Source organism: Oncorhynchus masou, chromosome 21, assembly GCF_036934945.1.
Source record: "Oncorhynchus masou masou isolate Uvic2021 chromosome 21, UVic_Omas_1.1, whole genome shotgun sequence".
Classification (NCBI taxonomy): domain Eukaryota; kingdom Metazoa; phylum Chordata; class Actinopteri; order Salmoniformes; family Salmonidae; genus Oncorhynchus; species Oncorhynchus masou.
This window is the reverse complement of record NC_088232.1, coordinates 4,917,375-4,942,500: the sequence shown is the minus strand read 5'-3', so window position 1 is coordinate 4,942,500 and position 25,126 is coordinate 4,917,375. Positions and strand designations below refer to the sequence as shown.

Here is a 25,126-nt window from a genome sequence, read left to right as displayed (position 1 = left end):
TTCAACAAGGACACGGCGCGACGCTTCAGATAAACACACGAGGTCGGTTAAATGATATGATTATACTCTATCAACACTTAGATTGTAATTCTAGTAACATATTTCACATTACTGGAGTATGTACGTTTAAATGGGCCGCTTTATACACGGTAGAAACGTTGTTAACAAGTTACATTCTTTTAGTAAGTGGCGTGCACAACAAACACTCGACTCTGGCACCTTAAGTCAAAGTATTGCTGGCAAACGGAATGCGCTACTCAATCCCACATTGTCTTTGGTTTCAGGACACTTGACTCTACCTTGAAGAGATACAATAAAGAGTCTTTCTTCAACCAATCATTTGTTCCAGTGTCGTTGTCTACAAGTCATGTACATGTGCACCATGACACCACCTATCCAAGTTTCAGTCTAATGCTTCCAAAGCAGAGAAAATATGGGATGTCAGTGTTTTCCGGAATGATTCCCAGGGCCGAAATTCTATGAATGAGAAATCAGGCAGGAGAATTCTTCCCAAAACTCTGGAGAGATGGGAGATTTGTTAACACACACAGGACGACACCGGGGACAAGAGCCCACTGAGATTTCGGACGTTTTTGTTCCCGCTGGAGAAAAGCGTGTGTGTGTGTGTGTGTTTTTTGGTGGTGTGTGTGTGTGTGTGCATCTGTTGTTGCAGGTGGGTCTACATGGCCCCAGGTGAAGATATTGAAGAGTGAATGGGAGATAAGGAGAGCTGGTGTGTGAGGGAGAGACAGGTGGGAATTGGCACACACATGTACACAGACCTGTCTGTCTGCCTGTCTGCCTGCCTGCCTGCCTGTCTGCCTGTGTGTAAGAGCTGTCTGTGTATACGTGTCAATCATAGTACCCACAAGGAGAAAGCAGATGATTAGACAGACCATGCTTTCTATTAGTGTCTAGGGAGGCCAAATGCATGTGTGAGAGTGTGTGTGGGAGAGTGTGTGAGAGTGTGTGTGGGGGTGTGTGCGTGTACATGTGCACATGTGTGTAAACTACTGATGGTCTGCTCTATTTGTTAGCCCATCCCTCTGCCATGTTCCTTACACTCTCAAACAATCACAATAACCACCATAACAACAACAACAACAACAACCTCAACAAACACCACCACAACCATAACAACCAAAACAACAACCTCAACGACAACCAAAACAACCTCCAAAAAGCACAACAACAACAAAAACCACATCAACCGCATCAACCACAACCACAACAACAATCATGTAAACTTCTCCAGGGAGGTTCAAGGCCACGATTGATTTCAGCACCTTTCACAAATCATACCCAGTTCTGATTGGTCCATTCTCAAGTGTTTGAAGCACACCGTGTTGCTGTCCTCCTTTTGCACTATTCATGCATTTGTGTTGTTGTCAGTCCTGAATTTGTTTTTCACCCGGAAATAAAATGTCCCCAAAGCAACACAGCCCAGTAAAATATTCGAACACAATCAAATGTTTATTTGATTAAAAAAAAACATACAACAATGAACTTCCCTATTCAGTGAGAAAGAAAGAACAAAGGTGAAACAGAGCGAGAAATAGGAACTCACTTCTAGCATAAAATAGTCTAGCATCTAAATGTGATAGGAAGAAGTCATGCATTTCTCTCCCATCTCTCAGTTACACAACTGATGACATAACTAGTAAAAGTGATATCTTTCCTCCCAGGTCTCTTTGTAAATCCAATGTGTCTGAAAGTGTTCCTCTGTATATGTGAAAAGCAATGCAGTATTTATGGGTGGCTGGGGAGGACGAGAGTGTGTTCAGGGGTGGGGGGAGAGAGGGGGGGAGGGAGGGATGAGAGAGAGAGAGAGACAGAGAGGGGGGAGAGAGAGAGGGAGGGATGAGACAGAGAGGGATGAGAGAGAGAGAGAGTGAGAGAAGGGAGGATAAGAGAGAGTGTGTGGAAATAGAGAAGGGGGAGAGGAAAAGTGCTCAGAACAAGACCCCTACCATCTATTAGGCATCTCCAGGTGTTAACCCCAAACATCCCATTACCTACAGTAGCACTGTGTGTGTGTGTGTGTGTGTGTGTGTGTGTGTGTGTGTGTGTGTGTGTGTGTGTGTGTGTGTGTGTGTGTGTGTGTGTGTGTGTGTGTGTGTGTGTGTGTGTGTGTGTGTGTGTGTGTGTGTGTGTGTGTGTGTGTGTTGGCCTAACTACCATCAACCTTTTCCATCCATCCAAGTGGGGTCTTAAATAATTAAGAGCAGGTTGGCAGAGAGGGATGGGGAGAGTGTGAGAGAGATGTAGAGTGAGAGAGGGAGGGAGAGAGAGAGAGAGAGGGATGGAGAAATATAGTGTGTGAGAGACGTAGAGAAAGATTTGAAAGCATGTTCGTGTAGAGATAAGAAAAATCTCTGTGTGTGTGAGTGTCTGTGTGTGTATGTTTGTGTGTGTTTGTGTGTGTGTGTGTATGTTTGTGTGTATGTGAGTTTGTGGGTGTGTGTGTCTGTATGTTTGTGTGTGTGTGTGTGTGTGTGTGTGTGTGTGTGTGTGTGTTTGTCGCTCTCCTTGGTTGCTGTGTGGACATGTATAGACCGAGCAGACAGGATATTGTATCACAGATACCTGCTATTCTCCCCTAACACAGCTACAGAGAGAAATACATGCCTTATGAGTCTCTATTCTCCACTAACACAGCTCCAGGGAGAAATACATGCCTTGTGAGTCTCTATTCTCCCCTAACACAGCTACAGAGAGAAATACATGCCTTATGAGTCTCTATTCTCCACTAACACAGCTCCAGGGAGAAATACATGCCTTGTGAGTCTCTATTCTCCACTAACACAGCTACAGAGAGAAATACATGCCTTATGAGTCTCTATTCTCCACTAACACAGCTCCAGGGAGAAATACATGCCTTGTGAGTCTCTATTCTCCACTAACACAGCTCCAGGGAGAAATACATGCCTTGTGAGTCTCTATTCTCCACTAACACAGCTACAGAGAGAAATACATGCCTTGTGAGTCTCTATTCTCCACTAACACAGCTACAGAGAGAAATACATGCCTTATGAGTCTCTATTCTCCACTAACACAGCTCCAGGGAGGAATACATGCCTTGTGAGTCTCTATTCTCCACTAACACAGCTCCAGGGAGAAATACATGCCTTGTGAGTCTCTATTCTCCACTAACACAGCTACAGAGAGAAATACATGCCTTGTGAGTCTCTATTCTCCACAAACACAGCTACAGAGAGAAATACATGCCTTATGAGTCTCTATTCTCCACTAACACAGCTCCAGGGAGAAATACATGCCTTGTGAGTCTCTATTCTCCACTAACACAGCTACAGAGAGAAATACATGCCTTGTGAGTCTCTATTCTCCACAAACACAGCTACAGAGAGAAATACATGCCTTATGAGTCTATATTCTCCACTAACACAGCTCCAGGGAGAAATACATGCCTTGTGAGTCTCTCACTATGTCCCAAATGGCACCTATTCCCTACATAGTGCACGACATTGGGCCATACGGGCCCTGGTCAAAAGCAGTGCACTACATAAGCAATAGGGTGTCATTTGAGAATCAGCCACTGTCAGAGTGTGTTGAGTGGTCATTCATGACAGGCTCTAATATACTGTCTATTGCTCCTCCTCAACCTTAAAACTACCAGCATTTGGTGACAGGAAAGTCATAGTCCTCTGTGCCGAAGTACCATACAAGGTTGGTGTTGGTGTTAAATTCATTTACACTTTGCACACACACACACACATTACATGTGTTACACTTGTTAAATGTATTTACACTTTGCACACACACACTCACATACGCACGTGTGTATGTACAAAGTGTTTTCATTATCAGGCCATAAAGTTGAGCCATAATATAATACATGCTTGAAATAAGTTAGTCAAATTAAAGCTGCACTCTGGGATCTTAAGCACGACAAATTCCTAACATATTGCCCAAATTTAACTTGTAACATATCATACAAATTGCAAAATTTGTAACATATTGCATAACAATTGGATGACATAATTGGATGACATAATTAGATGACGTAGTACACAAAAACCGACCACTTTAGGCTTGTGATACACACGTTAGAGAGTTCATATTTAAGTGTGTGTGTGTTTTAAAGTTAGTGTGCGTGTTTTAAAGTTAGTGTGTGTAAGTGTGTGTGTGTTTTAAAATTAGTGTGTGTGTTTTAAAGTTAGTGTGTGTTAGTGTGTGTGTGTTTTAAAGTTAGTGTGTGTGTGTTTTAAAGTTAGTGTGTGTTAGTGTGTGTGTGTTTTAAAGTTAGTGTGTGTTAGTGTGTGTGTGTTTTAAAGTTAGTGTGCGTGTTTTAAAGTTAGTGTGTGTAAGTGTGTGTGTGTTTTAAAGTTAGTGTGTGTGTTTTAAAGTTAGTGAGTGTTAGTGTGTGTTTTAAAGTTAGTGTGTGTGTGTTTAGTGTGTGTGTGTCGCAAATCTCCTCATAACTGTCTTCATGGTCTCATGAATTCTTCATTAAGGGTCTTTCATGTCATTATCAGGACTGACTCTGTATGAGGGACCACTGAGTAAGCATGTGTGTTTTTCACTATAGAAACACATCATGAGGTTTGTAGAAAGACAACAGTGTCCTCCACCAAAGCCGACATATTCAGATAAAAGGCTACAGAGAAACTCAATCTGAGGGTGGATGGTAATGATTGTCCCCTACAGGGAGCCGTAGAGATTAGCTCTCCATATTTTACCATAACTTAGCTTTGGTTGGCGGGGCGCCCTACTGTGGTTCTGGTCCGGACATAAATGTTGGAATGAGTGGCGCTGGGGCGGAGTGTGTATGCACGCCACTGCACGCACGGACACACACACCCACAGCCCGCTGACACCCCACTGATACCACAACCATTTCCTGCTGGGTTGGATTCCATCATTAGCTTTCTGGTAGGAAGAGAATGTGTTGTTGTTGCTGCACTGAACAGGTCATTCAGGGTCTTTCTTCCTTCATTTCAAGCCTACTGGGCAGCATGACATATTAATAATGTTTCTTCCTTGGTGAGGATGAGGTTATGGGAATCACTGGCGGTTCAGAATAGCGGATGTGGAGGCAAAGGGTTTGTATTCTGTGAGTTCTAGTGTACAGTTGAAGTCGGAAGTTTACATACACCTTAGCCAAATACATTTAAACTCAGTTTTCACAATTCCAGACATTTACTCCTAGTAAAAATTCCCTGTCATAGTTCAGTTAGGATCACCACTTCATTTTAGAATGTGAAATGTCAGAATAATAGTAGAGAATGATTTATTTCAGCTTTCATTTCTTTCATCACATTCCCAGTGGGTCAGAAGTTTACATACACTGAATTAGTATTTGGTAGCATTGCCTTTAAATTGTTTAACTTAGGTCAAACGTTTTGGGTAGCCTTCCACAGGCTTCCCACAATAGGTTGGGTGAATTTTGGCCCATTCCTCCTGACAGAGCTGGTGTAACTGGGTCAGGTTTATAGGCCTCCTTGCTCGCACACGCTTTTTCAGTTCTGCCCACAAATTTTCTATAGGATTGATGTCAGGGCTTCGTGATGGCCACTCCAATACCTTGACTTTGTTGTCCTTAAGCCATTTTGCCACAACTTCGGAAGTATGCTTGGGGTCATTGTCCATTGTAAACTTCTGACTTCAACTGTATGTGTGTGTGTGCGTGTGTGTGTGTGTGTGGAAGAAAGAGAGAGCACTGCATGCACGAATGTGTGTCCTCCTTCACACTATCTGAGTGACGGACAGGCCCAGAGGGCCATTAGCCTCTGTATTGACAGAGAGAGAGAAGGGGGGGAGGTTCTGCTCAAGTGCTGCTAAGTGGACAGCAGACAGATAACATGGCAGCGTCCATCTAGTCGGTCTCTAAGTCTCACAGCTCTATAGTCCACACTGAGGTGTGAGGGCTTCCTGTTCTGTTCTGGACAGCTGCAGGGCTAGATCCATCACTCTGGACTGACCACTACATACGGTCAACTGGGCTTATTGTTCCTAGCCACTGTGTGTGTGTGTCTGCAGGCGAAAGAGAGAGTCCAGTTATCTAGCTCCAGTTATCGAGTGTGTTTGAATCAACATGATTAATTTCCCTCCATTTCTTTCTCCCTCGGCAAACGGTACCGATCCACCAAGTCGGGAACCAACCATGTCCCTGAACAGCTTCTACCCCCAAGCCATACGACTGCTAAATAGTTCAATAGCTACTCAGACTATCTGCATTGACCCTTTTAGCACAAACGTTTTATGTTACTCATCACATATGCTGATGCTACTGTTTACTATCTGTCACTTTATTCTTAGTTATATGTAGATATCTAACTCAATTACCTCGTATCCCTACATATCAACTGCTACTGTTTACTATCTGTCACTTTATTCTTAGTTATATGTAGATATCTACCTCAATTACCTCGTACCCCTACATATCAACTGGTACTGTTTACTATCTGTCACTTTATTCTTAGTTATAGGTAGATATCTACCTCAATTACCTCGTACACCTACATATCAACTGGTACTGTTTACTATCTGTTACTTTATTCTTAGTTATATGTAGATATCTACCTCAATTACCTTGTACCCCTACATATCAACTGGTACTGTTTACTGTCACTTTATTCTTAGTTATATGTAGATATCTACCTCAATTACCTCGTACCCCTACATATCAACTGGTACTGTTTACTATCTGTCACTTTATTCTTAGTTATATGTAGATATCTACCTCAATTACCTCGTATCCCTACATATCAACTGGTACTGTTTACTATCTGTGACTTTATTCTTAGTTATATGTAGATATCTTCCTCAATTACCTCGTACCCCTACATATCAACTGGTACTGTTTACTGTCACTTTATTCTTAGTTATATGTAGATATCTACCTCAATTACCTCATAACCCTGCACATCAACTCGTACTGTTTACTATCTGTTGCTTTATTCTTAGTTATATGTAGATATCTACCTCAATTACCTCGTACCCCTGCATATCAACTGGTACTGTTTACTATCTGTTACTTCATTCTTAGTTATATGTAGATATCTACCTCAATTACCTCGTACCACTGCATATCAACTGGTACTGTTTACTATCTGTCACTTTATTCTTAGTTATATGTAGATATCTACCTCAATTACCTCGTACCCCTGCATATCAACTGGGACTGTCACTTTATTCTTAGTTATATGTAGATATCTACCTCAATTACCTCGTACCCCTACATATCAACTGGTACTGTTTACTATCTGCCACTTTATTCTTAGTTATATGTAGATATCTACCTCAATTACCTCGTACCCCTGCATATCAACTGGTACTGTTTACTATCTGTTACTTTATTTCATAGTTATATGTAGATATCTACCTCAATTACCTCGTACCCCTGCATATCAACTGGGACTGTCACTTTATTCTTAGTTATATGTAGATATCTACCTCAATTACCTCGTACCCCTAAATATCAACTGGTACTGTTTACTATCTGTCACTTTATTCTTAGTTATATGTAGATATCTACCTCAATTACCTCATACCCCTGCATATCAACTGGTACTGTTTACTATCTGTCACTTTATTCTTAGTTATATGTAGATATCAACCTCAATTACCTCGTACCCCTGCATATCAACTGGGACTGTCACTTTATTCTTAGTTATATGTAGATATCTACCTCAATTACCTCGTACCCCTAAATATCAACTGGTACTGTTTACTATCTGCCACTTTATTCTTAGTTATATGTAGATATCTACCTCAATTACCTCGTACCCCTGCATATCAACTGGGACTGTCACTTTATTCTTAGTTATATGTAGATATCTACCTCAATTACCTCGTACCCCTAAATATCAACTGGTACTGTTTACTATTTGTCACTTTATTCTTAGTTATATGTAGATATCTACCTCAATTACCTCGTACCCCTGCATATCAACTGGGACTGTCACTTTATTCTTAGTTATATGTAGATATCTACCTCAATTACCTCGTACCCCTGCATATCAACTGGTACTGTTTACTATCTGTCACTTTATTCTTAGTTACATGTAGATATCTACCTCAGTTACCTCGTACCCCTGCATATAGACTCTTACTGTTTAATATCTGTTACTCTATTCTTAGTTATATGTACAGTGCCTTGCGAAAGTATTCGGCCCCCTTGAACTTTGCGACCTTTTGCCACATTTCAGGCTTCAAACATAAAGATATAAAACTGTATTTTTTTGTGAAGAATCAACAACAACTGGGACATAATCATGAAGTGGAACGACATTTATTGGATATTTCAAACTTTTTTAACAAATCAAAAACTGAAAAATTGGGCGTGCAAAATGATTCAGCCCCCTTAAGTTAATACTTTGTTGCGCCACCTTTTGCTGCGATTACAGCTGTAAGTCGCTTGGGGTGTCTCTATCAGTTTTGCACATCGAGAGACTGACATTTTTTCCCATTCCTCCTTGCAAAACAGCTCAAGCTCAGTGAGGTTGGATGGAGAAAATAAACATATCCAGGTGTTAGAATGGCCAAGTCAAAGTCCAGACCTGAATCCAATCGAGAATCTGTGGAAAGAACTGAAAACTTCTGTTCACAAATGCTCTCCATCCAACCTCACTGAGCTCGAGCTGTTTTGCAAGGAGGAATGGGAAAAAATGTCAGTCTCTCGATGTGCAAAACTGATAGAGACATACCCCAAGCGACTTACAGCTGTAATCGCAGCAAAAGGTGGCGCAACAAAGTATTAACTTAAGGGGGCTGAATAATTTTGCACGCCCAATATTTCAGTTTTTGATTTGTTAAAAAAGTTTGAAATACCCAATAAATGTCGTTCCACTTCATGATTGTGTCCCACTTGTTGTTGATTCTTCACAAAAAAATACAGTTTTATATCTTTATGTTTGAAAGCCTGAAATGTGGCAAAAGGTCGCAAAGTTCAAGGGGGGCGAATACTTTCGCAAGGCACTGTAGATATCTACCTCAATTACCTCGTACCCCTGCATATAGACTGGTACTGGTACCCCTTGTAAATAGTCAAGTTATCATTACTCATTGTGTATCTATTATTACTTGTATAATTACTATTATTTCTCTATTTTCTTTCTCTCTGCGTTGTTGGGAAGGGCCTGTAAAGTAAGCATTTCACTGTTGGTCTACACCTGTGGTTTATGAAGCCTGTGATAAACAACATGTGATTTGTCTCTCTCTACAGCAGAGATCCAACAGAGTGGATGAGGGGGCAGAGAGTTCCTTCCCGCTATAGCTGAATGTAGTGCATGGTGAATACTAATACAGTCAGATTTCTCTCTCACACACACACACACACACACACACACACACACACACACACACACACACACACACACACACACACACACACACACACACACACACACACACACACACACACACACACACACATTCTCACATTCTCTATGAGCAATAGCTGCTGCATTTGCTATCTATCACAGCTAGTCACAACAACTGGATAGAGGCATCAGGGTACTGTGGCAACACACTCCTGTGTGTGTGTGTGTGTGTGTGTGTGTGTGTGTGTCAACAATACTTCAACGCGCCAGCTGGAAACTGAAACTATTCAGGGTTTATAATCAAAGACCTGAGCAATCACTGTGCTTGTTTAAGGCTGAGCGTGTCCAATGTCAGTGATAGGAAATGCTATCGCTATCAGATTGGCATTTACAGCGCTGTTGAAGGAATGTAAACTTAAGTAAAGCGGAAGAGCCCTGGGGCCTCAGCTATAGACAGCTGTGGTTGGTTACTGCTTTGTCTAAACCTTATGTACCCGTTTGATGTGGTAGATGGGGGATTTGGGGGAGTGTGGTTTTAAAACATTGGAGTTTGTCACCTGAGGTAACCTTACAGTGTGCGATGGTTACTGAATGGTTACCCAAATTACTTTCACAGCAGATCCAACGGTTACCTACATATGTTAGATCTTAATTTGACCAGTATTGTCGCAGCAAAATAATCCTGCAGCAACAGGATTTTTACATTTAGCCCATCATTTTGACAGAAAAAGGCTACATAAAAAGTGCAATACTCTTAATGTAACCACATGTTAGTGTGGGTTATCAGTGAATTTGTCAATCATGTAGCTCATCTGCATTCAGGAAAATTTGCAGTAACAAAAGAGTGTTCAAATTAAGATCCTACATCTGTATAAGGTATCCACTACAGAGTGAGTGTGAGTGTAGGTGCATACACTGTAGCAGAACTATCCTACCTATGCAATAGCAGAGCAGGACAGACAGCAGGACGGACAGTCCCACGGCGCTGAGAGCAGTGCATCTCCACGAGCAGTACTTGGAGGACTTCTTGAACTTGAAGGCGGAGCGGGAGAGGGTGTTTCTGGGTAGGGGCCGCGTGGGCGGCGAGTAGACAGAGCCCGTTGCCATGGTGTAGCCTGGAGTAGCCGTGCTGAACAGAGGGGTCGTGCCGGTGCCTGTCTTGAAGAGGAAGTGCCTGGAGAAGAGGAGAGGAGAGGAGAAAGAAAGAGAGGGAGGGAGAAGGAGGGTAAGAATGGAGACTGGACAAAGTAGGAGATGGAATGGATCTACATCGGCTACACATTTCTAGCCTGGTCCCAGATCTTTCTGTGCTGTATACCCAACGCCTGTATAATGGTCATTCTTTGACAAGATCGCATAAACAGATCTGGGACCAGGTTTCTGAGGTTCCCGTTTAAAACAAACAAAGTAACAGCTACAGTAGCAAATGAACGAGACACTTAATTTAAACTAACAACAAACAAACACTTTAAGGCCTGTGAAGTCTAAAACAGGAAGCATATGAACACGGAACAAACAGAACATTCCAAAAATGTTATGGAAAGACATACAAGGACTGCGGTTGTATTTTTTAAATAAAAAATCCCCTTCCTGCAGTACAAGTAGGATTACCTAAGAGACCAGCTGGCTTGAGGTAATTACCAAGGTCAGCTATTTTAATCAAATTAATTAGTGTGTGTTTCTACTGGAGACTGTGTGTGTGTGTCACTGCTCATTGATTGAACCAGGGAGCAAGCCAGAGGACAGAGGGCTTCACTCTAGTTTCCAATCAGATCCTGGAGTGTGTTTGAGGGTGCTTTACTGTGTGTGTGTGTGTGTGTGTGTGTGTGTGTGTGTGTGTGTGTGTGTGTGTGTGTGTGTGTGTGTGTGAGAGAGAGAGAGGGTGCATGAATGCCCTTGTTTGTGTGTGTGCATGAGAATGAGAGAATGTGCGTGTGTGTGGTGTGTGCTCGCGCACCCTCACACACACAAGCATACACCACATGCAGGTAAAGCTGTTTCTCTGATTGTGAAGTAGATGTAACATTGAGTATGAGGGAGGCAGGGAGGGAGGGAGGGGATGGAGGGGGGGAGGGGGGAGAGCGAGAGAGAGAGAGAGAGAGAGAGAGAGAGAGAGAGAGTGAGAGAGAGTGAGAGTGCGAGAGAGAGAGAGGATTTGAAGTTGTAGATCCACACCCCGATGGACAGGGATAAGTGTCGGAGTAGCAGAAAGGATGGATATTAAAACCAGGGAAGTGATTTTACTTAACACTTTAAAAACCCCTCAGAGGTGACGTGTCCGTCTTCAATTTAGTTTGCTCCTTCCTCGAGGAAGTAGCTCTCCTTCACGGAAAACAACTAAAACCCACCAAAGTGCGGGCCAGAACTGACAAAACCATCCCTGTATGTTTTTCAAATGTTAGCTTCATCCCTCCCCCTTTTGTCACTCGCCAACCATGCCAAAGCCCAATTTGGATGAGCAAACAGACAGCCACGGTAAGCAATTCGCCAAAACAGGACTGGTTTAATAGCGTCTTTTGTCTTGCTTTAGACAAGCACACGGACAAGAAACAAGCATGGACACATCGGACAATGGGACAAACAGAGCTGATTCTAGCTCTAGAACCAGCCAGACAACACTGAGCCTTCCATCCCGTTACATGGTAACGTCTTGCTGCTGTCACATACTGGGGTGAAGTCCGGGATAAGACCGAGGGAATCTATGTGAGAGGGTTGGTAGGCCAAAGAGGGCAGTACTTATACAAAGGCTTGCATCCCAATAGCGTTACAATACGACCCCAAGGCATGCTTTCTACCCAGTGTCTTGTCTTATAGTGTGTCCCCAATACAGTTGTCGAAAACAAATGGACATGGGATTGGACATGTGCGTGATGCTAATCCCTCTGTGTGTGCGCTTGTATTCGGCTCAGTGTTGCCAGGGGTTACACATGCGTAGAGGAGGACGACAAGCGGAGGGGATGGACACTCGGAGAGACTGAGATGGAGGCACGTACCCATCCCCATAGGCACCTTCGTGGCACGCGGGAGGGAACACATCCATCTCTATCAGGTTGTCATGCCCGTTTTCCAGAACGGCTTGCTTTGCTAATTTTCTACATGAGGGAGATGGAGATACCAGAGACATAACACAATTAGAGAAGCGTGTGTGTGTTTAATCAAAGTGTATTAGTATACAACACAATTAGAGAGAAGGGAAGACTTGAGGAGATCAGTGTTATTGCCGACGTTATTAGTTTTGGCAGCCAGACACGTCGACACACACAGAGTGGTGGGGAGATGGTCCCCCTGTGTGGACCTGTCTGGCAGACAGGTGTCACACAGACACACACAGCATGCAGGGTTGGAAGAACACACACACGCGTGCGCACGCAGTTGCGTAAGGACACACACTCTAATTAGGTCCCAAAAGCACACACTCAGCCACCTGAGCATGCACACAGGCACACCTACCTACACACACCTACCTACACACACCTACACACACACACACACACACACACACACACACACACACACACACACACACACACACACACACACACACACACACACACACACACACACACACACACACACACACACACACACACACACACACACACATTCAATATACAAGCCGAAGCCCTCGATCCAGAGAAGTGACACATTCGAATTTCATTTCTATCTCTTTGTGTATTTTTCATCTTCACTTCTCTTCCACCTCCTCCCTCCATTTCCACAGTGGCAGTGGAGGAGAGGAGAGGGGGATGGATGAAAAGAGACAGTAGCAGTGGAGGAGAGGAGAGGGGGATGGATGAAAAGAGACAGTAGCAGTGGAGGAGAGGAGAGAGGGATGGATGAAAAGAGACAGTAGCAGTGGAGGAGAGGAGAGGGGGATAGATGAAAAGAGACAGTAGCAGTGGAGGAGAGGAGAGGGGGATAGATGAAAAGAGACAGTAGCAGTGGAGGAGAGGAGAGGGGGATAGATGAAAAGAGACAGTAGCAGTGGAGGAGAGGGGGATGGATGAAAAGAGACAGTAGCAGTGGAGGAGAGGAGAGGGGGATAGATGAAAAGAGACAGTAGCAGTGGAGGAGAGGGGGATGGATGAAAAGAGACAGTAGCAGTGGAGGAGAGGGGGATGGATGAAAAGAGACAGTAGCAGTGGAGGAGAGGAGAGGGGGATGGATGAAAAGAGACAGTGGAGGAGAGGAGGAGAGGGGGATAGATAAATGTGTGATGATGAAAAGAGACAGTGGCGGTGCGATCAGAGATGGAGGAGAGTCTTTTATTCCCTCCATAAAGCAGGCTGTTTAAGGCCACGCTGGCAGAGTCAATGTGTTCATTTGAGTTGTGGATAACCCTGTTATATAACCCTGCTATAGGCTCTTACATACCCCTCTCTCTCTTTCTCTGTACGAGTGATGAGAACAGACAATAAAACATATTGGAGCCAAACCAGAACAATAGTATTTTATATGTTATTAGAGGGATAATAAGTCTCTCTATTTCTCTAGTTACATGTTTAAATATTTTGTATTTGTTATCCCATTTGATACAGATCACTGCACTGTTGGGTAGGGATTGCAAGTTAAGCATTTCACTGTACTTATGCATGTGAACTTAAAACTCTTTCACCCTCTCTCTCTCTCTCTCTCTCTCTCTGATGAATTGTCCAGTTATAAGTCTTGCCCACACATACCCTGACCTTAGTGACCTGTGCGTCATGGCAACGTAGCCCTCCAGCCCAGACTGACCCTACTAACCTGGCCAAATGGAGATAGAACTGCTCTCTCCACTCCCATCTCACCGCGAAGCACCACTCCAACGTCACGCCACACCACCGAGGGAGTGTGTGTTGAAAAGAGTGTGTAAGCGCTTACTCAGATACTGCATTTCCTTGTATTGTTTCCTTGTATAGATTTAGATGCACTTTAAATCAAGTTTTATTTAGTTTGCTATTTCCAGAATGGTGTAACACTAAAGTACGGTGTCCTACAGGTATAAAATGTTCGTCTAAAACGGTATAGTCAGTGAAGCTCGTTTGTTTGGCTGTTGGTTTTCCTCACCCTAGTATTTCACATTCTTATAGTGTTCACACACTGTTTTAGCGTACTGTAAAGCATTTAGCTCCCCAGGGTGTTTGACTCTGTGTGTGTGTGTGTGTTTACTACCCATTCGTCTTCTTAGACTTTATATTACCCATACATACACTACATTGGATAGGCACTTCAGTATTATTTATGACCTTGATGATGAAATTGCCAGGTGTCTGGATTGTATGTCTTATGTGCAACACATTCCAATGATGTCTTTCATATTTCAATTTGTGGAAAAGTGAGAGAGAGGTATTTCGAGAAAAAGTCATACCTCAAATGGGAAATCAAATATGTTTGTTTAAAAAACAATGTGAGCGTTCTTATCAATCTCCTAATTAAAAAGACAATTAATTCGAATGAAAACGGATTCTGCGTTTATGGGAAGAAATGGTGATACTTTTTAATAGAATTTAGCTACCTTATTCAGTTCAAAAGGCTCCTTTCAACCAAAACATTATCTTTGTTCGCTCGTATCAGTGAAAAGATAGAGACGAAGTCTACATGGAAACGTGGCTGGATTTAAAAACGTTTTGAAACTATAATTAAATATTCTGATTTAAAAAACCTGACAATGATAATAAAATCTAGACAAAGTTCAATGACTTCTTCCACGAGTATTGAAATCCAACGGCAAAAGAGGATAGATATAATTGCTCTATCCTTTAGATAGCATCTCTGTGCCCGATACCTACACTACGGGGCCAAAAGGGTTTCTCAGTGCTTTGATAGTGGGCCAGCCGCAACCAGTTTCCTTTGGCATAAGGGATTTGTAGAGCGACTGCGAGAGCAAAGGCACGCATGTGGCGGGGGCCACCATTGTTAATTGACTGGAGGTGGCCTGACGCTGAGCAGCATTACTATGCTAATCCCCCCATATCTCCTTCCACATCTCCAGAGCTCTCCAACAATGGGCTGAAGAGAGAGACGCTAACATTAGCATGTGGCCATAGAGACAATAATCTTAGCGTTAGCATGTTGACATATATAAGCGTTACCACAAGGCCATAGAGAATAAACAGTTTGTTAGCATTAGCATGAGGCCATAAATGAGCTATGTTAGCATTGAGGTCTTAAACACGCTAATGTTAGTGTTAGCATTGGGACATATGGATGCTATGTGAACATTAGCAGGAGGATAGAAAAGCAATATTAGCATTAGCGTGAGGCTATAGAGAAGACATGTTAGCACTAGCATTTGGCCATACTGTAAAATAGCTAGAACTAGCAGGTTAGCTATGTCAACACATTCTATTGTTTTCTTCCCAGAGCATAGCCATGACATTGAAGGGAAGTTAATGCAACATGGCAGGCTCAGAGAAAAGACAAGAGGCTGAGCTACTTTGAGAAAATAAAGGGGCGGGGGAATCATAGTTGTCGTGAAATCTAGGTGTTGAGTTGCAGGCCGGGCTAATGAAAGCTGATCCAGAGGTAGAGAGGAGGGATGGCGCGGAAAAGGAGTGTGTGTGTTTGTCTATGAGATGTGTGTGTATGCATGTGTCTCTGTGTGTCTATGATGTGTGTGTGTGTGTGTGTGAGACAGGCGTGGGAGGCAGTCCTCTGACACAACAGGTGAGAATGACAATGAGTCACGGATTGGGTGATGAGGGATTATCACCTCGGAATGAGACCTTTCACACTCCTCCCATCTCTAACCTTATCCCCTTGAGTACCCACACACCCCTTTTCTATCCCGACTGCTCTCTCTGTCTCTCTCTCTCTCTCTTTCTCTCTCTCTCTCTCTCATGTTATCTACTTATCCTTCATCTTCCTCTCCACCCCTCCTTGTCCTCCACTCAGACCTCTGACATGCTATACCCATCCCTCCCTCATTCACAAAACAGCTCTCAAACACCTGGGCCTCCCCCTCCATCCATCCACTTTTTAACTAATTTAAAACTCAAAATCTCTCCACTCTCATTATGTCCCTCTCCAAAATCGTCACTTCACATTTTCATTATCCTGACATAAGTACGATCAATCCACACAAAAAAAAGTACTATGTGATCCACAAAGAAACACGGGAAATAAAATGAAAGCCAAAAGGTATTATCTCGATGACGACAGCCACAAAGCTGCAGGAGAGCACAGACATTGAAGTCTGATACCCGAGCTTGACTTTGAAAAAGTCCCAGTGACAGATGAAAGAAAGGAAAAGTGAAGAACCTAGCACATATCATCAGCTCCTTCCTATAGGTGTATGGATATATGCCAATGTCCATCATTGGCATTCATGGGATGGTGATGCTATAGCTTATCGCTCACACTGTTACCCGGGGCAACATTGATTTAATCCCCCAGGCTGTAAAGATTTGTACAAACTTTATTAGCTAGTCGGCTCACGAACAGGACTGGAGAACATAGCCTTCCTTGTGTTTCTATAGATAGTCTGGGGCTGGTGAGGTCGGGGGCTGTGTGTGTGGGGTCGCTAAAGGCACACCACAGTTGGTGTGTGTTTAGTCTGAAGAGATTAACCTCGGTGTACATATGATAGGCCGGCTGTCGGTCTCTTCTCTCGAGGTGCTATGAGTGCGTGTGTTTACGCTCGTGTGTGCGTATGATTGTGCCTGCGTGTGCACGTCTCTCTCGCGTTATGAGCTAAGGAGGAATATGGTGTGAAGAATTCAAGTAAGAGATACTTTCAATAAAACGAGAGACTTTAAGAAGCAGCTGATCAAGCCATTACAATGGTGTTGATCTAACTTTCTCATGTGCGCTACATGATAGCGCAATAATGTGTCTTTGATGAAAAGCTTGTCTCGCTGATATTCACTGAGTGTTTAAATAACCCCTGGGCTGTATAGACTTGCCACTCAGACTGAATTCCAGCCAGTGAAGCCGAGATATAGAGATATCGGCGCTAAGTCACAATTCTGATTTGTATGCGCGTCTGTAAAACACGGTACAAATCATTTACAGAGACTTTTATCGCAGTATTATCATTATTAATGTCGTTTTGTATTTCAAATAGTACCCAAATATTCACATGGTTGATATTGCTGCATTAAAAACCTGTTGTTGATATACTGTCATAATGAAAGGTGTAGTAAAACACAGTATGTTGTCATCAATAAGAGCAGTTAATCACTGTTGGAGTTTATTGTCTTTCTGCAGGGGAAGTTTATAAAGCATTAGGTTTATGGCAAAGGCTTTAATTACAGTCTATTCTGGTAGGCGGATAACAAGGACACATTTAAGTGACAGACACACACAGACACAGACAGACAGACACACACACACACACACACACAAATGTGTTTCCTAAATCAGGGTTGTCGTTCACACCCTGCTTGGAATCATCTCCTTGCTCTCAGAAGCTATGTTTAGAGAAGTTGAAGTTGTGTGGTTGGGATTCACAGATGTGTGTGTGTGTGTGTGTGTGTATGTGCGTGTGTGTGTGTGTGTGTCGGGGTATATAAGAAGCAATGCTTTTGTTATTATTCACTGACCATGCTGAGAGGACCCTATTTATGTATAGAGTTATTCATCTGCAGACGTGAGAGAGAAAGGGGTCTTTGAATGCATCAAGCACCACCATGTTAAGTGGTTTGTGACGTACACAAGTTCTAAGAACGACTCTTAGAACCTCTCAGAGAGAACTGAAGCTCTCCGTCACTGTGTGGAACCAGACTCTATACAATATCTCAATAGGAGGAGACAATAGATGAAGTAGCAAAGGTGATGGAACACTAGAACACACAACACGACTTTAAATGTAATTGGTGAAAGGCGCTAGCTAGCATTAGCTATAGTGTCTCCTCAACAGGGCTTTAGAAGTAATTGTCGTAGTAAAAGGAGTTAGCTAACGTTAGCTATAGTGTCTCCTCAACAGGGCTTTAGAAGTAATTGTCGTAGTAAAAGGAGTTAGCTAACGTTAGCTATAGTGTCTCCTCATCAGGGCTTTAGAAGTAATTGTCATAGTAAAAGGAGTTAGCTAATGTTAGCTATAGTGTCTCCTCATCAGGGCTTTAGAAGTAATTGTCGTAGTAAAAGGAGTTAGCTAACGTTAGCTATAGTGTCTCCTCAACAGGGCTTTAGAGGTAATTGTCGTAGTAAAAGGAGTTAGCTAACGTTAGCTATAGTGTCTCCTCAACAGGACTTTTCAATGTTATTGTCATGGTGAAAGGAGCTAGCTAACGTTAGCGTTCGTCTCCAGGGGATTTTCTCTTTATTTCCTCAGTATTAAATGAATATGTGACAATATAGTAATCAGAGGAGTAATGGTGTAATCAGAGGACTAATGGTGTAATCAGAGGACTAATGGTGTAATCAGAGGAGTAATGGTGTAATCAGGGGAGTAATGGTATAATCAGAGGAGTAATGGTGACAGAAGAGGAGGGTGGTTAAAGTGGGCTTATTGAGTTAAAAGGTTATGATGGAGACCGTTCTCTAAGAAGGTGGTGGTGAGAGGGTGTGTGCGTCATGAGTGTGTGAGGAATTGTCATAATTTTAATGTACCCTATATTTACTTTTATAAGTATATCTGGCTATATTATTTTACTATTGCTTCATTGATGCAAAAACAAAGAATATAAGAACTGAGATGGAGGGAAGGGAAGTAAAAAAAAAAAAAAAATGTAGCAATATTGTCATGCAGAAAGTTGACTAAAGACCCGAGACAGCATCTGAAGCCTAAAGAAAATGGCCTTCTCTTGTACATTTCTAAGACAACACCGTGTCATTATTTCCCTTAAAGATGCAGCTGTTTTTTGATGTGATCTGTCAACTGTTTTTATAAACATAAATAGTACACCTCATGCTGTCAATAATGAAAAATATTTCTGTTTTTATTTATAGGATCTTTACTTTGTTGCCAGGCCGACCACCATAGTTGAGAAGATTTAAAGAAGACTTCACAGAAGGAGCCAACATGACCAAGATGGTGTAAGATGAGATGATGTGTAGTAAAATACTCCTCGTCGGCACACATGTAGTTAAACTACGTTTCCAATAAAACCTTAAAAGGGATGATACCTGCTCATCAACATCCTCTGAAAGAGAAAGAGAACCGTTGAAGCCTGGAGAGTCCTTCCTACCCTTTGAATTATTACACTTTTCTTTCATCATTTCTTCTTGAGCCTCAATGTCAAAAATAATGTCTGGTTTAGAAATTATGGGCTTGATTTACAATTCAGTTTGTGCAAGGGGAACATTTATCAAATCCCACCGTCACAGAGCATATTGGCAGTCTCTATGGGGGTGCCACAGGGCTCAATTCCTGGACCGACTCTCTTCTCTGAATACATCAATGATGTCGTTCTTACTGCTGGTGAATCTTTGATTCACCTCTACGCAGACAACACCATTCTGTACCTCTGGCCCTTCTTTGGACACTGTGTTAACTAACCTCCAGATGAGCTTCAATGCCATACAACTCTCCTTCTGTGGCCTACAATTGCTCTTTATACAAGTAAAACTAAATGCATGCTCTTTAACCGTTCGCGGCCTGCACCTGCCTGCCCGTCCAACATCACTACTCTGGACGGTTCTGACTTAGAATATGTGGACAACTACAAATACATAGGTGTCTGGTTAGACTGTAAACTCTCCTTCCAGACTCACATCAAACATCTCCAATCCAAAATTAAATCTAGAATTGGCTTCCTATTTGGCAACAAAGCCTCCTTCACTCATGCTGCCAAACATACCCATGTAAAACTGACTATCCTGCCGATCCTCGACTTCGGCGATGTCATTTACAAAATAGCCTCCAATATCCTACTCAATAAATTGGATGCAGTCTATCACAGTGCCATCCGTTTTGTCACCAAAGCCCCATATACTACCCACCACTGCGACCTGTACGCTCTCGTTGGCTGGCCCTCGCTTCATACTCGTCGCCAAACCCACTGGCTCCAGGTCATCTACAAGACCCTGCTAGGTAAAGTCCCCCCTTATCTCAGCTCGCTGGTCACCATAGCAGCACCTACCTGTAGCATGCGTTCCAGCAGGTATATCTCACTTGTCACCCCCAAAAACAATTCTTCCTTTGGCCACCTCTCCTTCCAGTTCTCTGCTGCCAATGACTGGAACGAACTACAAAAATCTCTGAAACTGGAAACACTTATCTCCCTCACTAGCTTTAAGCACCAGCTGTCAGAGCAGCTCACAGATTACTGCACCTGTACATAGCCCATCTATAATTTAGCCCAAACAACTACCTCTCCCCCTACTGTATTTATTTATTTATTTTGCTCCTTTGCACCCCATTATTTCTACTTTGCACATTCTTCCATTGCAAATCTACCATTCCAGTGTTTTACTTGTTATATTGTATTTACTTCTCCACCGTGGCCTTTTTTTTGCCTTTACCTCCCTTATCTCACCTCATTTGCTCACATTGTATATAGACTTATTTTTCTACTCTATTATTGACTATGTTTGTTTTACTCCATGTGTAACTCTGTGTTGTTGTACGTGTCGAACTGCTTTGCTTTATCTTGGCCAGGTCGCAATTGTAAATGAGAACTTGTTCTCAACTTGCCTACCTGGATAAATAAAGGTGAAATAAATTAAATTAAGAAAGTTCATAGTTTAGTTTATTTCCCTGACAGGCTCTTCTTGTGTATACACATGAAACACAACCTCCCTTTGCACGCAGACTCATTTAACCTGCATCCCAAATGTAATTTATTTAACTAGGCAAGTCCGTTAAGAACAAATTCTTATTTTCAATGACAGGAACAGTGTGTTAACTGCCTTGTTCAGGGGCAGAACGACAGCTTTTTACCTTGTCAGCTCGGGGATTTGATCTTGCAACCTTTCGGTTACTAGTCCAACCGCTCTAACCACTAGACTACCTGCCGCCCCAAACCCTATTCCCTTTATAGTGCACTACTTTTGAATGACATTATAGAGAATAGGGTGCCATTTGGGATGCAGACAGGGAGTGCTCAAATCTGTTAGTGTGAGCCAAACGTGTTGAATTAGGTGCCTACAAAGCAGAGAGGGAATCTGATACTGTGAGTACTCTGTGCTGTAGTGTTTGTCCATGTTGTAGCCAGAGCTTGGGTTAAAAGGCTTCCTACACACAGCAAGGGAGAGCCTCTCTCACACACACACACACACTGGGGGTCATGGTGTGGTTTTGGACCGGGGCTATCCCGCTGGCTTTGAGTTGACCACTGCATTCCTGTGTTGTGTTGTTTTTCCTTCACCCCTGGGCCCCGTTGCCATGGTGGAACTGTATTCCCTGTGGAGGTGGGCGGGGGTGGGGGTAACACGAGCATTAAGGCCCTCTTGTTAATAATAGATGTCTACATATTGCTTTGTCAATAGGAGATGAGGAGGACAGCCAAGGTCATACAGGAGGATAGCATGGACAAGAGGAGGAGGAGAGACAGAGAGTGTAGAGAGAGAGAGAATGAGGGACATATAGGAAGAGGAAATGGATGGTGAGGGACATGACGCCAGCTAGTCCCCTCCGATCTCCTGCTGCCCAACACGCCTGTTGCAGATGAGGTCTGGGGTTATGGTTGGTTCTGGTGTTGGAGACAGATGAAACATAAAGGCCAGAGAGACAGAGAGAGAATGAGAGAGTGTGTGTGTGTGTGTGTGTGTGTGTGTGTGTGTGTGTGTGTGTGTGTGTGTGTGTGTGTGTGTGTGTGTGTGTGTGTGTGTGTGTGTGTGTGTGTGTGTGTGTGTGTGTGTGTGTGTGTGTGAGTGAATAAGTGAGTGAGTGAGAGAGAGAGAGAGAGAGAAACAGGGCCTCCCTTAGGAGAGCCAGGTGTGTTGTTCAAGGGTCCCTTTACACACTGTTTGTCCTGGCACTTCTCTGGTCATAAAATATAAAACTATACAGCCAGGGCTTTTCACACACATATCACCCAGAGGCCCTGATTAACCCTATAGCTACACTGTCCTGTCCCTCTATCCCTCTATTTATGCCTGGTAATGTTGCATAGCCATCCCTCTATCCCTCTATTTATGCCTGGTAATGTTACATAGCCATCCCTCCATCCCTCTATCCCTCCATCCCTCTATTTATGCCTGGTAATGTTATATAGCCATCCCTCTATCCCTCCATCCCTCTATTTATGCCTGGTAATGTTACATAGCCATCCCTCTATCCCTCCATCCCTCTATTTATGCCTGGTAATGTTACATAGCCATCCCTGTATTTATGCCTGGTAATGTTACATAGCCACCCCTCTATTTATGCCTGGTAATGTTACATAGCCATCCCTCTATTTATGCCTGGTAATGTTACATAGCCATCCCTCTATTTATGCCTGGTAATGTTACATAGCCATCCCTCTATTTATGCCTGGTAATGTTACATAGCCATCCCGCTATTTATGCCTGGTAATGTTACATAGCCATCCCTCTATTTATGCTTGGTAATGTTACATAGCCATCCCTCTATTTATGCCTGGTAATGTTACATAGCCATCCCTCTATTTATGCCTGGTAATGTTACATAGCCATCCCGTTATTTATGCCTGGTAATGTTACATAGCCATCCCTCTATTTATGCCTGGTAATGTTACATAGCCATCCCTCTATTTATGCCTGGTAATGTTACATAGCCATCCCTCTATTTATGCCTGGTAATGTTACATAGCCATCCCTCTATTTATGCCTGGTGATGTTACATAGCCATCCCTCTATTTATGCATGGTAATGTTACATAGCCATCCCTCTATTTATGCCTGGTAATGTTACATAGCCATCCTGCTATTTATGCCTGGTAATGTTACATAGCCATCCCTCTATTTATGCCTGGTAATGTTACATAGCCATCCCTCTATTTATGCCTGGTAATGTTACATAGCCATCCCTCTATTTATGCCTGGTAATGTTACATAGCCATCCCTCTATTTATGCCTGGTAATGTTACATAGCCATCCCGCTATTTATGCCTGGTAATGTTACATAGCCATCCCTCTATTTATGCTTGGTAATGTTACATAGCCATCCCTCTATTTATGCCTGGTAATGTTACATAGCCATCCCTCTATTTATGCCTGGTAATGTTACATAGCCACCCCGTTATTTATGCCTGGTAATGTTACATAGCCATCCCTCTATTTATGCCTGGTAATGTTACATAGCCATCCCTCTATTTATGCCTGGTAATGTTACATAGCCATCCCTCTATTTATGCCTGGTAATGTTACATAGCCATCCCTCTATTTATGCCTGGTAATGTTACATAGCCATCCCTCTATTTATGCATGGTAATGTTACATAGCCATCCCTCTATTTATGCCTGGTAATGTTACATAGCCATCCTGCTATTTATGCCTGGTAATGTTACATAGCCATCCTGCTATTTATGCCTGGTAATGTTACATAGCCATCCTGCTATTTATGCCTGGTAATGTTACATAGCCATCCTGCTATTTATGCCTGGTAATGTTACATAGCCATCCCTCTATTTATGCCTGGTAATGTTACATAGCCATCCCTCTATTTATGCCTGGTAATGTTACATAGCCATCCCTCTATTTATGCCTGGTAATGTTACATAGCCATCCCTCTATTTATGCCTGGTAATGTTACATAGCCATCCCTCTATTTATGCCTGGTAATGTTACATAGCCATCCCTCTATTTATGCCTGGTAATGTTACATAGCCATCCCTCTATTTATGCCTGGTAATGTTACATAGCCATCCCTCTATTTATGCCTGGTAATGTTACATAGCCATCCCTCTATTTATGCCTGGTAATGTTACATAGCCATCCCTCTATTTATGCCTGGTAATGTTACATAGCCATCCCTCTATTTATGCCTGGTAATGTTACATAGCCATCCCTCTATTTATGCCTGGTAATGTTACATAGCCATCCCTCTATTTATGCCTGGTAATGTTACATAGCCATCCCTCTATTTATGCCTGGTAATGTTACATAGCCATCCCTCTATTTATGCCTGGTAATGTTACATAGCCATCCCTCTATTTATGCCTGGTAATGTTACATAGCCATCCCACTATTTATGCCTGGTAATGTTACATAGCCATCCCTCTATTTATGCCTGGTAATGTTACATAGCCATCCCTCTATTTATGCCTGGTAATGTTACATAGCCATCCCTATATTTATGCCTGGTAATGTTACATAGCCATCCCTCTATTTATGCCTGGTAATGTTACATAGCCATCCCTCTATTTATGCCTGGTAATGTTACATAGCCATCCCTCTATTTATGCCTGGTAATGTTACATAGCCATCCCTCTATTTATACCTGGTAATGTTACATAGCCATCCCTCTATTTATACCTGGTAATGTTACATAGCCATCCTGCTATTTATGCCTGGTAATGTTACATAGCCATCCTGCTATTTATGCCTGGTAATGTTACATAGCCATCCCTCTATTTATACCTGGTAATGTTACATAGCCATCCCTCTATTTATACCTGGTAATGTTACATAGCCATCCTGCTATTTATGCCTGGTAATGTTACATAGCCATCCCTCTATTTATGCCTGGTAATGTTACATAGCCATCCCTCTATTTATGCCTGGTAATGTTACATAGCCATCCCTCTATTTATGCCTGGTAATGTTACATAGCCATCCCTCTATTTATACCTGGTAATGTTACATAGCCATCCCTCTATTTATACCTGGTAATGTTACATAGCCATCCTGCTATTTATGCCTGGTAATGTTACATAGCCATCCTGCTATTTATGCCTGGTAATGTTACATAGCCATCCCTCTATTTATACCTGGTAATGTTACATAGCCATCCTGCTATTTATGCCTGGTAATGTTACATAGCCATCCCTCTATTTATGCCTGGTAATGTTACATAGC

The 25,126-nt window shown here is 42.6% G+C and overlaps 1 protein-coding gene across 2 annotated transcripts in view; it reads right to left on the bottom strand.

Annotated features, from left to right (window-relative positions):
* LOC135507602 (teneurin-3-like) overlaps positions 1-25,126 on the bottom strand; it is a 462,717-nt gene that overhangs the window by 139,484 nt on the left and 298,107 nt on the right. The window contains exons 7-8 of one of the 2 annotated variants that reach the window (XM_064927148.1): positions 12,278-12,376; positions 10,220-10,458 (exon numbers count right to left, since the gene is read on the bottom strand). In XM_064927148.1, coding sequence (XP_064783220.1) covers positions 10,220-10,458; positions 12,278-12,376 — 338 coding nt within the window. The remainder of the gene's footprint in view (positions 1-10,219; positions 10,459-12,277; positions 12,377-25,126) is intronic. The other variant, XM_064927149.1, reaches the window with a different exon arrangement.